Source organism: Musa acuminata, chromosome BXJ1-3, assembly GCF_036884655.1.
Source record: "Musa acuminata AAA Group cultivar baxijiao chromosome BXJ1-3, Cavendish_Baxijiao_AAA, whole genome shotgun sequence".
NCBI lineage: Eukaryota > Viridiplantae > Streptophyta > Magnoliopsida > Zingiberales > Musaceae > Musa > Musa acuminata.
This window is the reverse complement of record NC_088329.1, coordinates 6499287-6519030: the sequence shown is the minus strand read 5'-3', so window position 1 is coordinate 6519030 and position 19744 is coordinate 6499287. Positions and strand designations below refer to the sequence as shown.

Sequence of the window (19744 nt, the reverse complement as noted above, 5' to 3'; positions counted from 1 at the left end):
CTCCTGTTGTCTATAGGGCCAGTAGGGACAGTCTTTAATTCATTAACTACGGGTGCTTAACAAGAATATCTTCATCTCAAGTTGAGGGCTTGTTGAAGATCTAGAATAATAGTACTGAGCCTTTCTACTCTCCTGACCAAGGAGCAAATACTAAGAGCTATGCAAGTTGCAAAACACATGATAATCCTATGTGCTATAAAAGCCATAATTGTCATGTTTCCAATTATCTTGGAGACATTAATGCAGAAAACTATGATCAAACAGTAACATGAACATGACTTACATAGAAAAACATCTTTTCAGGAAAGAGGAATTAAAACTATGTAAAAGATGTGTCTGATGAGAACCTAGTCTAGTGTGAACCAAGAGAGAAGCCATACTAATGACACCCTTCTTTCATGCTGGTCCTGGAATGGTGGTTGCAGAACAAGTTTAGGTGGAACACACTTTATTGTGGGGCTGTCTGCATGTGACACATCAAATTGTTCACCAATCTAAAATCCTTTTTTCTATTGTTGTAACATCACATTGTCACAAGTCCTAGATATGGTCGCTGCAAAATGAATTTGCTGTCCCATGTCAAGTTTACTCGGATTAATCCATGGCAATCAATTTGCTAAATAAAGTTTTTGGCCCAATGTTTCATACATATGCATACATGATATCTGACATGCAATAACAGTCTACACAGGTCATCCTATCAATTCCTCAGTGACCTTTATTTTAGGAAAATGGACTCATTGCAGTTAGCAGATAGCAATCTATCTTTAATTCTTTTCTATGTTTTCTTTCTCTGCCACTAGTTTCCAACTTCACTCTTTGTCTAGATAATCTGTAAACTTGTGTTTTTCTGTTTGGTTTCAGCTAAATTGATAATTTTAATAATTCCTGTTTTCATTTGGTTTTTACCTAATGCTCATGTTACCTGAATTAACAGGAGAAATGAAAGAGAAAGACAATCATATTTCTGACCTGATATAATTAGCAGAAAAATAGATTATATTACCTGTCCACTATCGCTGGTTAACTGATCTTCCATCACAGAAGCATGATAAAGTTCGGATCAGGATGTAAGGAACCATCAAACGATGCAAATTTCAGCTGCTAAGCCACAAAAGAGTTAACTTGAGGACAGGTAATATATTCGTTTGTTCACCTTGTTTTAAGTTTCTCCCCTCATGGATTATGTTCTCCACCAGATCTAACAAGCATATTTCACACATGGAGAAAAAAAGGGGGGCGACTCAAGTGATACTACATTTAAGGATCTTAACAGTGCCAATATGAAGATAAAACCACATTTAGTACCTTCCACAGGCGACGCATTATGACCATGCAGCACCAGGACGGTGGACCAACTTGGTTTGCTTCCAACATTTGTTCGTCAGCATGGGCCATTCCACAGGGGACATAAACCTAACAGTCAAAGAATTTTACAAACATCGATAAAAGGCGCCATTTTGTCTCGAGACATGGAAGTACGAGAAATTCCATTATTTGATAGCGAGTTTAACAAACAAAAATGAGCAGAAATGCATGCAAGCAAACAGATAATGTCAACATCCTATCTCTATCCCTATCCTTGGTATCTCTTGTGCAGTAAAAGAATCCTTGTGCTACTTGGATGATTTTTTCTCTCATGTAACCTCCAATTCAAACTAATCATCAATGTCAACATCCTAATGTTAACTATGAACTTGCTCGATATGTTGCTTCCTAACTACTCAACATTGTGACCTAGACCATGGGTGCTCTCTACATGTTTCTGTATATATACTTAGAATTCAGAAGATCAACCTGAAAGGTGCACCTTTCACTTTTATTATTTTACTCTTCTTCTACAAGCAATATATTCTTAATCTATTCATGTCCTTGGATAATCGAAAGGAGGTACATAAAACCATGGTCTGCAGTACCGGACCGTACCGCCCGGTACGTACCGGTCCGACAGGCTTCCGGTACGCGGACCATCTGTTACCGTTCCGACATTGTAGCAGCACTGTAGCACTGTAGCACTGCTACAGTACTCGGCACGCCTAAGTATACCAAGCGGTACACCTGGGTGTACCGCTCGGTATACCGTACCGTACTGGTACCGAGCCCAGGTCGAAACTCCGGTACGGTACGGTATTGCGGACCTTGCATAAAACCATCAATTTTATGCACCTCTTGATAATCCATTACAATTTACAACTGACCTTCAATCCCTTGACCTATTGCAACTAAAGTTTCAATTTATACACTTCATCATTATCTTACAAATTTTAAAGTTCTAAAGTCATCAAGTTCTATAAAAAGCAAATCCAGTCAGTCCATGGGTGGTCAAGGCATCATATAATGCATTTGTCATACGCAGGCATATATGCAGCCATATATTGTGGTTTGTTAATGCTTAAACTAATACATAACTCTGCAGAAATAAAAAATAATAATCAAGTCTAAAATATTGATAGGTAAATATATGCTGTTGTCAAATCAAGATCTACGAGACTGCATTCCTCATTGAATATCCTTTCAAACTGAAACCACAAAAGCAGGTCCAGATCTATGTGCTCAGGTGACATATTATCATGGAGACATCATATTACAATGCCATAACTACAGTGATAGTGGAACAATAGGAAAAAGATAAGAAACATGAATCACATATGGAATCATATTTTCATGCAATTGCAGACAGCACATGTTCCCATTCACATGTACAATAATAATGCACATTGAAGCTGCATATCCAAACGTGGGAGATCGAATGAGCATCAAGACACAACAGAATCTCAGTTGATGTTCTATTCAATATTATGCAAGATCTAATCAGATACAAATTTTCTTTCGTCTAAAGAAATAACTAAATAAGAGGAAACCTTCATTTTTCCATTATATTAACTATATAATGGAAACACATCTTCTCATGATTAGTGATGAATATGGAGTTCAAAATTGATCCTTTGGACAAATGATTAACAAACACACTGAGATCCATCAAAAAATCCACTGTTAGATCAAGACTTTTAACTAACATGACTACATGAGGAGTAATTTAAACACATTAGCAGGAAGGCAGACAAACTAAGAGACAAAGTCCTTAATATTGTTTTTGATATTTATTTCAGTCTTTTAACTAATATGACTATGAGTAGGCATTTAAACACATTAGCAGGAAGGAAAAAATACGAAGAGAAGAAGTCTTTAATTTTTTTCATATTTATTTCCAGAAATTTAACCGATATTAGAAGTACTTCTTCAGGAGATAATGAATGCAATACAACGTAAGCATTTTTGATGTTGCCAACCAATAATTTGTAATACTTCTATCGTTAATTGATATTCAACTATTACATCTATGATGTTGTATGGACTTTCCACAGCTAATCCACCTTAGAGAATAGTTGTTTACTTGCTGTTCAATGTATGTTCCTTTTGTCCTCTCAAAAATATATTATGATAAAGTTGTGAATTGAAAATTTTTATTAGAGTATTACACATGAAAATATAAGAACAAGACTAATACTCTTACCAGGGGCCTAGTGCTGCTGCTAGTTCATGATTCCAGATCTGGCAAACCCAAGAAGGAGTAATTTGGATCAGAACTTCCAAGCAAAGGAATATACTCTGACCCCCTAACATGAACGCTGAAGCAAGCTGAAAAAGAAAACAAAGTAAAAGAGAATATTAAAGTAGTTTTCAACCAAAATGACACTCCTTGTCTTCTAAACGAAAGCACTTACAGCATTAATAAGCAGCCACCAAAAGTCAGAATAACTCATTAATTCTTTAAAAACAGTAGTAGTTTTCAAGTAAAGACAATACTCTTAATCTTCTAATGAACAGCTAGAGCACTCATAAGAGACAATCACACTGCAGAAACTTCCATTATATCTTTCTAGTTAAATTTTATATAATAAATGTTCCATATTAGTTCAATCATGTTTTATATGTTACCAACAAAATTCTAAACATTTGTTACACAATCATTAATGCCATGCAAAAATGTGGACACTTGCTGATAAATGCCAAAGCAACATGATGATAAAATTAGTCTTGATGTTGTTCAATTCCATAATTTGCAATTCGAAAATAAAGCTTGCAATGGCTTCCTGAAGCTTATCCAAAAAGATGTGTAAAAGTTACATAGTATAAGCTGTGAAGCTTGCTAGAACAAGATATGTGATGATTTTTTGCCATAGTCATACATACCAGTTCATGGATGCACTATAACCAAAAAAGATAACATTGTTCATGGTGAACAAAATTGTTAATCCACATACAAAAAGATTGGAAGCAGAAGGAAGTTCATCTCAATTAAGTTATATAAAATTATTTAAGCAAACCTTCAGATTTTTTTCCCTAAATCTATCAAGCTGGGAATGATCTAATATGCTAATAGAAGGCCCAGCTTAGTAGTATTGCTGACAGTTAGCCATAAGCAACTTCCATTATAATCAGTTTCAAATTACAAGATTTTTTATTCTACACTAACATCAAATTGACAATGGCTCCCAAGTTGAAAATTTTCCCAAGAGGCATTCAACCACAAGATCAACAAAGCCGTAACATTTCAAATATTTTGGATTGACTTTTGCTTTCATTAAGATATGTAAAGAGTCAAATCTTTCAATCAAGGTCTACAATTTCGTACCGTACTAGAGTTTCGACGTTCGCTCGGTACAGTACGAAACTGTATATCGAACGGTATACCGTTCGGTATATATATATATATATATATATAACTTGGCGACGTCGCCTCGTATATATATATATATATATAATCCGAAAAAGGCGACGTCGCATCGCCTTGGCGACGTCGCCGAACGTTGCCTTTTTCTAAAATATTTATATATAAATATAAATATAAATATATATATATATATTAATTTATTTTATTTTCGTTCCGCTCGGTAACGAGCGGTCCGCGTACCGGTATGCCGTCGGACCGGTACGTACCGCCCGTATCAGGCGGTATCATTCGGTATTGCCTACCTTGCTTTCAACAATAGCAACAACAAAGCTGTAACTCCCAACTATTCGGGGTCGGCTACATAGATCTTTTGCCACCATTGAGATTCATAAAGGTCATATGCTTAGTTAAGTTCAAAGTACTTAAATATTTATTTATAGTTTCTATTAAAGTCTATTTAGGTCTTCCTCTATCTCTCCTCGTACCATTAACATTAATCATTTCATCTATTCTGACTACCATATCCGGAAGTCTTCTAAGCACATGCTTATACTGTCTTAAACGATTTTCTCTCATCTTATCCTTTATCGAAGCGATATGTAGTTGTTCACAAATAAAAGTATTTCTTTTTCTATCTTTCCTAATAATTCTACACATCCATCACAACATTCTCATATCGACAACAGAAACTTTTTGTATATGTTATTTCTTAACTGCCCAACACTTAGATCCATAAAGTATTATTGGTCTCACAACTGTCTTACAAAATTTTTCTTTTAATCTCAAAAGTATCTAATGATCCCACAAGACTCCTAACACCACTCACCATTTTAACTATTCTGTTTTTATTCTATGAATAATATCTTCATCGATCTCTCTATCTTGTTGAATAATTGATCCAAGATACCTAAAGTTTTTACTCAAAGAGACTTCTCGTTCATCCAACATAACTATATTCTCCTGTCTATTCCTAGAATCATTAAAATTACATTTTATATATTCAGTTTTAGTCCTACTTAATCTAAAACCTTGAGTTTCTAAGACTTGCCTCCGTAACTTAAGCTTTCATCAACTAAGATAATATCATCAGCAAAAGAGGTGGAGGGTTGTGTTAGGTTACTAACAACCAAAGGAAAAAGGTAAAGGATTACATTAGGTCAACAAGTTTATCTTCAGTAAGGTAAAGGGTTGTGTTAGGTCAGCAACTAAGACAATATCATCAGCAAGTTTATAATCGAAAACACTGCCAATGTCAATCCCAAGGCCAAATAAAAAAGGTGGAGGGTTACATAGGTCACTGATAACCAAAGTAAAACTCTGTCAAATCTCATGAACACAGATCTTAACCGATTAAAAAGCCATATCTTTAGTTAAGTTAAAAATATTTAAATCTTTATTTATGCTTTCTACTAAAGTCCTTTTAATCTTCTCTAACTCTCATCACACAACTAATACCACTAATAGTAATCATTTCATATCTTCTAACTATCAGCATTTTCTATAGGTCTCTTGAACACATCCCTATCATCTCTTAAACGATTCGTCCTCATTTTATCCTCTATTCAAGCGATACCTAATTATTTACAAATGAATATTTTTTATCCTATCTTCCTAAAAACTCTATTAGTAACTCCATATATCCACATCTATATTCTTATCTCAATAACACAATCTTTTTATATATATTGTTTCTTACCCACCAAATACTCAATTCCATAAAACATTATTGACCTAACAATTGTCTTATAAAATAAGTAAATATTTTAAAACACAATGTCAGTTAATAGGCAGGATAAAGTGCAAATTAACCTCCATTTATTTGAAATGTAACCATGTCATATATGTTCTTAAATATGGATCAGTAAAAATAATTGCATGCTCAATGGAGCTATCGCAAAGTATTTTTTGTGAGCTTGAAAGCTTGAAATATTATTTAGATAGTATTGGATTCGGAACTCCCTACAACAATTATATCCAACTTTATAAGGAACACAATTATTTTATACCCAAGTTTCAAACTTTGCTAGTTGATATAAGTCAAAGACCAAACATTTATTTGTCTTTGATCTCTTTTTTTATTCCCATGATAAAGCAGAGAAGGATGACAAGTTTTAAATAATAAGATATACGATATCTTGAAAACAGAAACAAAAAAACAAAGGATTACCATTTTCAATCTTCACTAGGCTTTGAAGCATTGTATCCATTTTCTTCTTCATCTCGAAGTTATCATCCATAAGAGGTACAAGAAGGGTTAACTCCCTGTATATATCCCGTACAAATCTACAAATCTTCTCAGCATATTCAACCTCTCCATCTGAAATACGACCAATGGCTAGTCTCATAAGCTCCCCAGTCAAATCTGCAAGCTAAAAGAAAATAGATAAAGTCTAAGATGCCCTTTGTCACCAAGAATTTTGGTAGATACATGAGTGAAAGTTGAAACTGTTACGACAAACTAGAACTAACCCCCAGGAGGTAGTCGAGAACATTTATTTGTAAAGGCTCAAGAGACTCATCACTAAGAGAAAGCAAAGAAGCATTAATCTCAGCAAGATTAAGTAGTGTTCCAGCCTTGCAAAATCTACAAAGTGTTGCAGCTTCAACATACTCTTGGACCTACAAAATGTAAGCATTAAGAGATGATCACAAAATGACCAAAACAAAAGGGCACACAGAAGCTAACAGCAAATGTGTAGGCACGTCTAAGCTTCCAAAAATCAGTCCCATCCAACTCCTTCACTAGTTTTGACATATATTGATCAGTCACAGCAGCAAGATCATTTTCTGCCTTCGCCAACACATCTTCTCTATTGCCTTTACTCATTCTGACAAAAAGAGAAGCAATATGATCAAAATCATATAAAAAAAATGGAGGATGATAATTACAAAGCACTTCTGTTTGTCGTTAGATGAAAAGAAAGAAACAATAAAAATAAAAAGCATGCACAAAAAATACAAGGGTCATGACACATAGCAGAAGATCATGAAGCAGCCACATAGGAAGGTAATTTCCTTAGACTCCCCAACATAAATAAGCATCATCTGAGAGTTACAGTCATGGAGGATAATGAGGTATAACTGACAAGTAAATACAATCATGAGAGTCATATATAAGCTGTAAAATAAGAACAAAACTCAATCAAATTAAAGGGATATTAATTTTATATTGTTACTAGCTAGTTAGTTATTTTGACTATTATGCTCCTCTCAGCATCTGACAAGTACATATGTCAGTACAGACTCCACTGAATTATTGTTGATGGTCCATAACAAATGACTTAGGTAATAGCTGGCCCTACGAGTTTGAACTTTTATCAAACATGTTGCTTGCCAAAACAAACATGAAGCATTGAATCATAACAAGTATTATCATAAATCCATAGATGTAGAATCTGCTGTACAGGCAATAGAAGTCATAAATCTGTTACATATCTTACCTATGCACCTGAAATATGACCTTTTTGCTGTTCATTGTCACATCACGACTAGCCTTGACAACTCTCTCCCGTTTGTCATTCTACAATGCCAATGAAACAAATCTTAAAGGACAATCTCAACAATGTATCTACAACTCAAACTTTGTCACAAGCAAAAAATACAAAGCTACATAGACCAACACATCTGCTGACTAAAAGATTGCTTTGAGAAATTCACTGAGCATGAAAATTGTACCAAATGGCAGCTAGTCAATGATAAAGAGCTAGATTAATAGTTAACTTTGATTCTTGAAACACATGCAAGTAGGTCAACCTATTTCCTAGCTTCGATGATCACCAAGTGATCAAAATGCTCTTGGTACACCACGCTAGGCAACTTTACAGACCTAATAATGTCCTAGTAAGAGCTACTGCTTCCAGGCAAGAGAGGTTTCACCCCACCACATGTTAAATTTATGAAACAAACAACTGAGGGAAGAAAACAGCTAGTAAATAGCTTATTGGAAAATCATACAGAAATGTAAAATAAAAAAAAGTAAGAAAAAAATAATTCGACCTAACAAGCCTGACTCAACTTATTGCTCCAGTCCAACTCCACAACAAAAATAAAAAAGAGCTACTTGATCTTCGTTGTCCAGTTCAAGTTCTGACCATGTGCACTGTGCAGCTCATACTAACATGATCTAATCTTAATTTCAACACCATGCACTACAGCACCTGCCCCATATTAAGGTCCAGCATTGACTTAATAACGAATATTCAGATTCTGTAGCAAAGAATAGCTAGGAGAGAACCAAACTATTTTAACTAGGCATCTATATTTTCAACCAATAGTAAGAGAAAGTGTAAAACTTTGGCTGAATATTAGGCCAGAAAATGAATATCAACCTGTGTCCTTTTAAAACAAGTATTTTTTTTACGTAGGAGAATCATAGTGTCCTTAGGATCGACGACATTCATTAGCCTCCCGACTTCTTCGTACTGCATTTCCATTTTAGACTCCAAACATCTCAAGAACTAAACCCATTTTGTTTTCATAGTGCTATGTACCATCGCAAAACAGAATGAATGGGAAGCAAAGAGACAATGGAAACCATACCAGCTGGTTGAGGTAATCGGTGTATTTGGCGAACTCCTCCCTCATGGGCGAGTCAGATGTTGCCGTCGACGTCGTCATCGCCCTCGGCTTCTTTCCGGAACCCAGGATCGACGCGCCGCTAGCAACTGCAATCAGAAGGGAAAAAGAACGCAGACAATCTCGTCAAACAGGCGGATTTGGTCGATTAGGGCACGGTACGTCCCATTGGGCTTCAAGGAGGTACTAACTCTGATGTAGGCGTTGAGGTTTGGTGGCCATGAGAGAAGAGGATAACCGCTGGCTGCAAGCGGCATACAACATCAACATCTGTCGCTTAAGCTCACGCCCACCGCCCACGCCCTCTACGGGGTTTCGGCCGCTGGTCATTTTTAATAACGGATCCATATATCGGGTTTGTAACGGAGTATGACATAACAGGTTATAACGGATCCATCATTATAGTGGCTATTATCTTTAAACAAATATAAATCATCAATTCAAAGGAATATTACAGTGAGGGTGAGCCCTAATATCAAGTTAAATAGCGGCCGTTATTTTACTTGATGTCCGCACCAAAAATTCGGCCGAATTACGATATTTCATTATAACGCATGTTATATACTGTGATGATCGCAGCAATAGATATCCCGGTTTCGTGCTATTTTAGAGGCCTTTTCAGCGTCTCTAGGGTTTTAGAAGGCGGCTTTCGGAGGAAAGAAGTGATGGAGAGCAAACGAGTAGAAGAATACGAAAGAGACGAAGAGGAAGAGGAGGATGAGGAGCAGATGGAAGAATGGGATGACTGGCAGTCGTCGGAGGAGGAATCTTCCTCCCGTTGCCTCTGCTTGTTCTGTTGCTCGAGATTTGGCTCCGCGGAGATTTTGTTCGACCACTGCCGATCCGAGCACTCCTTTGATTTCCACCACGTTGTTCGTGAGTTGGGCTTAGATTTCTATGGCTCCTTCAAGCTTATCAACTATGTGAGGTCTCGGGTGGGTAGCCAATCTTCTGCTGATTGCTTTTGATGTTGGATTTTCTTTTGCAATCTTTAAAACTATGATGTTTTAATGTCTTGTTTTTGTATTCCGGGATTATACATGTGTCAAAATGGTTCTGGTGAATTGTTGTTCGGCAAGTATTTGATTCTGTAATTTATTGGCCACTTCATGGAAATTGTCACAACCTGTCAGTGCCAATTCCTTTTAGTTTCGGTTGCGCTAATAATCTTTTTCGGTCTTTTAGTTATGAGTAATACAGCATAAAAAAGAAAGATTGATGCTGACAATATGTTCGAGAAGATTTGCGCTGCCACTTTAATTGAACAACTAGGGTAATGCAAAGAAAAGTTTCGACACTAACAACTTCTATATGTTCTGTTTTCCAGGTTGCAGAAAACAAATGTTGGTGTTGCGGACTTACCTTACAGTGTAGCAGAGATCTTCAGAACCATTTACATCCAGCTTCTAATTTTGAAAAGGATGGAAAATTTTTCTGGGAGGATGACTTGTATTTAAAACCATATATGGTAGATGATCCACTTCTGCATAGTTTTGCTGGTGATGAAGATGAGGAAGAAGATCCTCCTGCAGTAGATGAAGAAATGATGAGAGAGCTAATGACCAGTGAGGAACTACCCAAACTTTGTAATGATGGTCAAAGCATGATAAATGGTGATTCTCCCATATCTGATGTTTTTAAGGAAACTGGAAATACAGAGGCATCTCTAGACAGCATGGATAAAATTTCTCAGGGAATGATGACCAACGGCATGATTCTAAAGCCGTGTGATCAGAAACAGAAAGATAAGATATTAAGGGTGTCTCTTGCAAATGTTGTTGCAAGGAAAATAAAAAATGTAAATGAGAAGTACTTTGGTTCTTATGGCTCTTTTGGTATACATAGGGAGATGCTTAGTGACAAGGTGTGTTATTTTGCAGTTGTCTATGTTCTTCGTTAACCCTTTATTAGGAGAAGAATAATTCAACCTCTTGTCAAAATAGGACCTTAAGTGCTTTTATTATTTTGTATGATCATTTTCCTTCTTGTTGTCTATGTTTTGAAATGTTTAATGCAATATCAACATTCAGGTAAGAACGGATGCTTATAGAGGAGCACTTTTAAATAACCCATCTCTTGTTAACGGAGCTACTGTTTTGGATGTTGGTTGCGGCACAGGAATCTTAAGGTAACCATGATTACCTTGCTCTTTCTAGTTTTAATTGGCTATCCCACAATACCTTTTTTTTTTTGCCAAATAGTGAAATGAAGAATGACTTAAAATCAAAGTTGATAATTGCTAGGTTATTTCAGTATACCTTTTCTGCTTATTAAAGTTTATTACCGTCACACTTATTTTCAGCAATGTTCATGTGCATTTTCCCCAGCATAACAATTCCTTGTCATTCACATGTGATCGCCACTGCTGTTCCAAACCTGAAAGCTCAATTTGTCATGTTCCATATCCTACCACTTAAAGAGAGGCAAAATTTCTGCCACTATTGGAAAATCTTCTAGTCCTCAAATGCCATTCCAATCTTGTATTGGATGGGAACCAGAGCCTTCTCTCCTGTGGAAAACAGCTGGTTCCCTCCCTCCCTAGCAAGGTCAAACTTTGTTCAAATTATGTGAACAGTTATATTCAAAATATCATAATACTAGTGTATACTGATGTCTGGTGGTTAGCCGATGGTAGATAAAATTTTGGTCTCGAAGTCTTCCAAAGCATGTCATTTATGATGGGGATTCCCATAAAGCAAACACATGAGGTGGTATGCTTATGAGTTACATGCTTAATTTGCCCCATAATGAAGCATTTGGTCAGTGATAATAAAAAATGATAAATATAAACTAGTTGCAATGGATTTCGCAAATAGCAACAAAGTTTAAATTATTTGTCATGAATTTACATGGAATAAATTTTAGGTTTCTGCTGTGCTGTATTTATCCATATTTTGATTTTATTGGCTTTAGATTTATTACTGATTGTTGTATATGTGATGGGGTTGATCTCTCTGAAATATTTGAGAATCTGCCCTATTACTTTGTATCTATTACTGTGTACTAGTTTTATTGTTTACCTTGTGTTTCTTCTTTTAGTCTTTTTGCAGCTCAGGGCGGGGCGTCAAAGGTAATTGCTGTTGAAGCAAGCTCGAAGATGGCTTCTGTCGCAACTCAGGTAACTTATTATTTTAACTTGAGTGTTCTTTTTGGTAGACTAGTTTTGCCTTTGATTATTCTATTGCTTGGTTACTGCAGATAGCTAGGGATAATGGCCTATTGTCAGAGGACAGCATGAAAGGTGAAGAGCAGCATTCTGGAGTAATAAATGTGGTGCAATGTATGGTTGAAGAGCTTGACAAATACATATATATTCCACCTAATAGTGTTGATGTACTAGTCAGCGAGTGGATGGGTTATTGCCTATTATATGAATCCATGCTCAGTTCAGTTCTCTATGCACGTGATAGATGGTTGAAGCCTGATGGTGCCATTCTCCCAGATACTGCAACCTTAGTAAGGCTGCGATAGTGCATTATCTTAACCAACAATTTTTTATTCAATTTTAAGATATTTGAGTTGAGCTGTTATATTTTTTCTTTTGTAGTTCGCAGCTGGATTTGGAAGAGGTGGAACAAGCATTCCTTTCTGGGAAAATGTATATGGTTTTAACATGTCTTGCATTAGCAAGGAAGTTATGGAGGATGCTTCTTGTGTTCCTATTGTCGATGCAATAGACAGTCGGGATATCATGACGGAATCAGTAGTTATCCATGTAAGTCCAAGTTGAACTTTTACATAATTCAGCCTCTACTAACTCTCATCAGCAGTTTTAGAAGCACACTTTTAGTTTAATCAATATATTCTGTGTGGCCTCTGAAGGAATGAGCATGCAAGAAAAGTTGAAAAATATTTCACACCCTTCTTCAAGCTAACTATTCTACCTTACAAAACTATTTATGATACATCCAGCACTAATGTCTTGCAACACCATACCATCACCTGATTGAGTTGTGCATGAATCATTCAAAATAAACAGAATTTGGACTTTGTCGAGTGTTGTTCTGCTTAAAAGTATTTGACACCTCATAATGTTTTTGTCAATGATTTACCGAGCTTTGCAATGCAGTTCATTTAAGGATCTGATAAGAGGAAGATCATTACAATAAGAGATAAATTATGTTTCTAAACACCCTTTATCATTTAGTAGTTTGCCTGGATACTATTGAACTGTTCATCTTTGTTAGTAGCTGCTAATACAGCTTTTTCAATTGCATTGTAAATTTCAGTCCATTGATCTGGCCACCATGAAGACAGATGAGATGGATTTCACAGCAATCTTCGAGTTGAAACTGAGAACAGATCCTGCTTACAATGCAACATCTAGAACATGTCCTTGCTATGGGATCGTGCTGTGGTTTGATACTGGTTTCACCAACAGATTCTGCAAGGAGATGCCTACCATTCTCTCTACCTCACCTTACACTCCAAGGACTCACTGGTCTCAGACCATCTTGACATTTCGAGAACCAATCACTATGACATCTTCTGATGCTTTTGTCAGCACTACAGCAGCAGTTGGCACAGAAGAGAGCCCTGCTGTTAGGATCAGAGCCCGCGTCAGCATTGCTCGGTCGTCAGAACACCGCAGCATAGACATATCACTGGAGATTTCAGGCATCAGCTCGGATGACCGGAAGCACAGTTGGCCAGTTCAAATCTTCAGTTTGTGATGAGATTTTGATATCTTTGTGGCAGCTCAAAATTTTCTTTTCCTGGGCTGTTGTGGCATCGACGTGTTATTTTATATGCTATTTATATATTGGTCTTTTATCGTGAAATGTAGGGGCAAAATGTCTGGCGGCTATTATGATAAACCGGTGCTAAACTTCCTAAATCTCAAAAGAGAAGGTTAATGATGAATTAACAAAGTTCTACTTGGAGTTTCTTTCATCATGTTTCTTTAGCATTATATGCATGAAATTGATTATGTGCCAATCTAACTATATAAAGCACTTCGTGTTCATTAATTTTAGCTAAAAAAGAATGGTTGGTTTGAGTGGCCATAACCCCAGTTCCAAGATCATGATCACCTAATCAATGTGTTTCTAATACTTATATTCCAGCCACCAATTAAGAACAAAATCTATCTTAATCATTATTCGTATGCAGGTCAAATATACTTGGGGGAAGTCGACACAGAATCTCGTGTTGAGAGGTAAACTAGACACTCGGAGAAGGGCACCTCTATTTTGGTGTTTGTTCATGTCATCGTAGGCATCATAGATAGATGATGATGACCGCAATAGAAGAAGACCGACCACTTGGTGACTGTGGGAATGAATCTTGAAAGCACACCTGATGCTGCCCGGAAGATCCAAGGTTTTTACTATTAAAGAGCAAGCAAAATTTCCTGTGTGGCTTCAGAGAATACCGATGAGGGCTCGCTCCCTGTTTGAGGAAAGCAAAGGAGAGGCAGATGAAAGACAAGTCTCCAGAAATCTGAAGGTGCCATACGACGCTGACAACATTCTCGACGAGTGCGAGGCCGCAGTTGAAGGCGGTATGAAAACTCGGCGTTCGATCATCTTATCTTACATGTTCTTATCCATCAACGAGCGCCTGCAGCCACCGGCAGTAGCAACGGTAGGCTCTTGATATACAACAAAATAAACTGTCTACTGCAAGAAAGTCCTAACTAGATTCTGATGTTCATGGCTAAGCTTTTCTTTTTTTCCAAAAAAAATTATATATTAATTAAAGAGACGAATACAGCCAACGATGAATGAATCAACACGCAAAAAAGTAACAAGAGGATCAGATCAGTGGCCTCTCTACAAAAAAAAGGAAAAAGGATTTTAGTTGACCACACCCGGCCAGCCAACCAATCAACACATCCATTCCTTTTCCTATACACATGGAACAGCTACGATGCTCTCGAAGGAGATCAAAATACAACGTACGTTTCGGACTAATTTGATTTGGTTTGGTTCCAAGAAGGATCAGATTCCTTATTAAGTGTTTTAGCGACCTCCACTGAATCAGATTCAATGGCAATGTTCCTCAATCCAGCACCAGCAGCAGCCAATCGAAGTCCTTGAAGCATCGCAAACATCTCCATACATAGACTACCTTCTCTTCAACAAAGCTACAACCTGCAAAAAGAGACAGGAGCCCACATCATTTCTAGGAGGAGGAAGAAAATTAGAACACAAGCTGGATGCTGCTGAAGCATCTGCTCAACTGATTCCGAAAAATGCACAATCTCTAGGAGGAGGAAGATCTCTATACATGATAAAAGTCGAAGAGACGAGGAAGTAGAATGGTTGACAAATTTCTTTTGAACTTGGTTGGTATGAACATCCATTTGGTTGATAAACAGATTACAACCTGAACTCCTTCCTACATCATATTAATAAGAAAAGGTCAAAGGAGAAGGAAGTAACGAAAAATGAGTCATAGCAGATTTCAGGAAGGGTTTGTTTGCTCCCGTAGCACTAATGAATTGCAATTCATTAAAGAGAAGATACTAAGATTACGAGGCATGCTTGAGAAAAATCTATTCAGCGGAAGCAGCAGAGTCGAGAGAGTTCGTAGCATTACCAGCAGAAGCACTTGCACCTCTAGGAATGACATAAGCTTGCTTCAGGTGGTGCTACAGCGACATGGATGAGTCCTTCCAAGACATATTCTTGGTACAACAGCTATTAAGGGCCAATCCTCACCTCCTGGTGGATCACATCGCTGACACAGCTGAGGGCATTCATGGATGACCAAATGTGCCAGGGACATGCTGACACCTCCGGGAGGAAACGCATGGATTCTTGGGCATCTGACGATGTACAAGGTGCTGAGGGAGCAGAGGCTTTGCAAGTTTGCAGGCAGTACCTCCAGGTTTGGACAATCAACGATGTGCAGAATTTGAAGAGAAGTAAGGTTTCTCCACTTCTCTTCCTCTTCGCCGGTGAAGGTTACAAGTTGTGGACACTGGCAGATCTTTAGAAACTGGAGGAAGGTGAGGTGTTGCAGAAGTCCCCCGAAAAATGAATCATTTTGTACTCGGTGTCTGAGCATCAAGTCGTCGTCACCTGTTCGTCTGCGCATCCATCGAGTGATATTAAACGCGAGCCTCGTATCGGAAGAGTTATTCACCTCAACCAAACTGTGTGACATGGTGAGGCGAGGGCAGTTCTGAATTGTCAAGCTTTCGAGGGCGGTGAGTGCCTGGAAGCCAATAGATTGTAGCCTCTGGCAATTGACGAGGGACAAATGTTGGAGTGCTGATAGCTGACATAGAGGACCCGGTGGAAATGATAACAGGTTTGGACAATCTTTGATGTCCAAGAAGGAAAGAGATGTGAGGTTCTGGAAGCATGTTGACAGTGAATCCTCGTTGTTGTTTGGATAGAGGCATGGTTGCAACTTTAGATGCTCGAGAGAGGAAGGCAAAAGAAAACTGCTAGGCAGTGGACAATTAGTCATTATCAATGATTCAAGTGAAATGGCTGTTCTGAATCCTTCCGCGGGCAAAAATTCAAGAGAATCACAATCGGTAAATGCCGCTGTCTTGAGCGCGACGAGGTGGTGCTGCAACAATCCTTCGCTTAGGGATCTCAGTTCTCGACACTCCGAAACATGCAAAGAAGAAAGGGAAACATTCGTCGTCACATCACCGTTTCCATGGAATCCTGGAAGATCAACTAGTCCTGTTCTTGATATCCTTAGTTCTTCCAGTGTTGGTGGGAGGGAGGGCAGATTCCTGAGCCTGGGACAATCCTCGATCAGCAGTTTATGGAGGCGAGGGAAGTAGCAACAGTTTCTCCGTGGTTCCGACCATTCCTCCAGTCTGGGCATGCGACATATGTTGAGGAGCTCCAGCAATGGAAAACCTGAAACTTCTCCGGTGCCATAAAATTGCAGATTGATTTGTCTCACTTGGGACATCCCATCGATGTGCAAATGTCTAAGGAGATGCAGCTGACCGAGACATGGGAGTTCCGTCAACCTTGCGCAGCTACGCAGGCGAATCGTTTCCATGTTGGGCAGATACTGATCCGTCATCCAACTCGGAGATGAAGTGCCTCCGTAGTATTTGATACTCAATTCTCTCAGGTTTGGATGTGGTCGGAGGCCTTTAAGAACTTTCCTGTCACGATCACATTCTCCGGCACCCCTACCGTCAGCCCATCTCAGTTCCAAGAGTTTAAGCTTCTGTTTCTCGTCCAACCTCGCCTTCCGAGACTCTCGCGTTTTCTCTACATTTTGAAGGTTTCTAATGGAAAGACCACCGTGAAGCTGATTCATTGCACTTAGCTCTGCAATCCCGTGTCCTTTTTTCTTGTCAACATTATAGGCTTTCAGCTCTTGAAGTTCGATCAATCTCCCGACTTTGGCTATGTCGGCAACTACATCTGGATTTGCTTTGAGCTGCCTCAGTTTGACGAGCCTGCTCATGCTTCTTGGTAACCTGCACAGTTCACAGCCCTCTAGTAGCAATGTCTGAAGGAGGCAAAGACGTGTTACAGACTCCGGCAACCTTTGAATTCTCGTATTAGACAGGCCCAGGTAACGCAGATGTTTCAGATTTCCAACCGAAGAAGGCAACTTTCTTATGAAACAGTTGCTGAAATCCAAAACACGGATTCGGCTCAACATCCTGAACATTGTTTCAAGAAGACGATACGACCGGAACTCAGATTGGCCTAAGAAAAGGAGAGTGCGCAAACTGCTGAGCGGGTTGACAGCATCTCCACCAGTGTTATTATCCTCAAGAACATTGGTTATACTTTCACTGCACCATGACAAATGACGAATTGGCTTTGAAATATGCAATGGTGAGTCTTCATCTGCTCGAAAATATTCATCCAATGAAACCCATCGAGCGAGGTCATGGACTGAGTCATTCATCACATAGTTTCCCCAGGAGTACCGAAAGAAGAATCTGCACACCAAATCATCAAAGCATTCTTCTGCCATGTCCTCCGATCTTTTCGACTCTGTTGATTGAATCAAATTTTGAGCTATCCACATGTGGATCAGTGTATCCTTTCGAAACCTGTAGCCCTTTGGAAACAGAGCACAGAAGGCAAAACAGAGCTTCAGCTGAGGGGGTAGATTGTCGTAACTTCTCTTTAGAGCGGATAACACATCACTTGCAGCCGGTGGCATCTCCCAAGTCTCAGCTTCCAAGACTTCTCTCCAGCTGCTTTCTCCGTGCTTAGATCTTAGATATCTCCCCATTGCTGTTGCTCCGTAAGGTAGGCCACTGATCTTCTTGGCTATCTTCCTCCCGATCTCTTCCATTCTAGGATTTGTACTAGAGCAGCTCGCCTCCCTGAAGGAGTGACTCTCGATGAGTGACCAACTGTCATCCTCCGTTAACTCCTCGAGAACGTATGGCTCCATCGTGCCGGTGATATCGGCGACCTTTTTGCTCTGTGTCGTCACAATGACCACGCTTCCCCGTCCTCCGGCATCTAATGGGGCTAACAGGCTTTCCCACTTCACGGGGTCTTCGTTCCACACATCATCCAGCACAAGCAAAAATGTCGTCCCCCTTATCTCCTCTTTCAGATTAACTTGAAGCATATTCAAGTTGGTGAGATCCATGAACCTTCCGTTAGTGGCGTACTCTGTGATCTCTCTAGTAATTCTCTTCACATCAAAATCGTCAGACACACACACCCACATTCTCAATGGGAAATGCTCCTCCACTCTCTTGTCATTAAAGATAAGCTGAGACAGAGTCGTCTTCCCTGCCCCTCCTAATCCAACTATAGGAACAACAGGAACCGCCCCATCGCTGGGCTCCAACAGCAACCGAATCAAATTCTCCTTATCTTGAGCTCGCCCGACAATACAAGATTCAGTCAGAAGAGAAGTGGTCACACCTCTTTTTGTGGCATCAAGCGGCTGCGACCCTTCCAGCGCACCCAGATTTAGCTCCCTCTCAAGAGTGACCCCGTTCAACCTTTTCCTGACGTCTGCTACTTTGTGCGCTAATGGAACATTTATAATCACATGATCGATAAGACGTTTGAAGGTCGAGCGTGTTACCTTCAGTCGGATTGCTGCGGCCTCGTACTCGTCGAGGATGTCGTCGGCGTCGTAGGCCCATTCCTTGAGCTCCATCAGCCACAGCACGAGAGACTTGTCAGTCAACCGCCTCGCCTTTGCCTCATCGAGCAGAGAGTGAGTCCTCAATAGTGTTCTCTGCAGATTGTTCAGCTCGGCTCTCGCATTCAACTGCAACCGGAGTTCCGCGACGATCAAATTGATGGACCGGTTAAAGACTTCATTCACCAGGGAAAACACCGCCGCTGCCTGTGATGTGACACCAGCCATTCTTCTTCTCTGATGGCAAATAGAGGGAATCACCTCAAAGATCCATTCAAGGTCGCTCCCCTTGTAAATCTTGATCCATGAATTTGAGGATAAACAATGACCCAGTCGGTCAACTAAAAGATAAATATTTACTTGACGAAGTGATTGTTGGTGGCAGGAATCATAAATTATGCAGGAAACACCAGTTTATCTCGATGTTGTCGGTGAATA

At 39.0% G+C, this 19744-nt stretch overlaps 3 protein-coding genes across 3 annotated transcripts; 1 reads left to right on the top strand and 2 right to left on the bottom strand.

Moving 5' to 3' along the window:
• Positions 1-1105: 1105 nt before the first annotated feature.
• On the bottom strand, positions 1106-9558 carry LOC135619311 (uncharacterized). The gene is made up of 8 exons (XM_065121212.1): positions 9442-9558; positions 9215-9339; positions 8116-8195; positions 7362-7503; positions 7145-7294; positions 6843-7044; positions 3515-3639; positions 1106-1416 (listed from the first exon to the last, which is right to left on the bottom strand). Exons 1-7 carry the CDS (start codon positions 9518-9520, stop codon positions 3539-3541), a joined length of 879 nt encoding a protein of 292 aa, XP_064977284.1. The 5' UTR covers positions 9521-9558; the 3' UTR covers positions 1106-1416; positions 3515-3538.
• Positions 9559-9875: 317 nt separating this feature from the next.
• Positions 9876-14143, top strand: LOC135619259 (probable protein arginine N-methyltransferase 3). The gene is made up of 7 exons (XM_065121109.1): positions 9876-10185; positions 10578-11114; positions 11281-11378; positions 12290-12368; positions 12449-12706; positions 12798-12965; positions 13480-14143. The coding sequence occupies exons 1-7, from the start codon at positions 9916-9918 to the stop codon at positions 13921-13923; spliced, it is 1854 nt and encodes a 617-aa protein (XP_064977181.1). The 5' UTR covers positions 9876-9915; the 3' UTR covers positions 13924-14143.
• Positions 14144-14964: 821 nt separating this feature from the next.
• LOC135636820 (putative disease resistance protein RGA1) lies at positions 14965-19534 on the bottom strand. The gene has a single exon (XM_065148890.1). It carries the CDS (start codon positions 19532-19534, stop codon positions 15836-15838), a length of 3699 nt encoding a protein of 1232 aa, XP_065004962.1. The 3' UTR covers positions 14965-15835.
• Between the last annotated feature and the right edge of the window lie 210 nt (positions 19535-19744).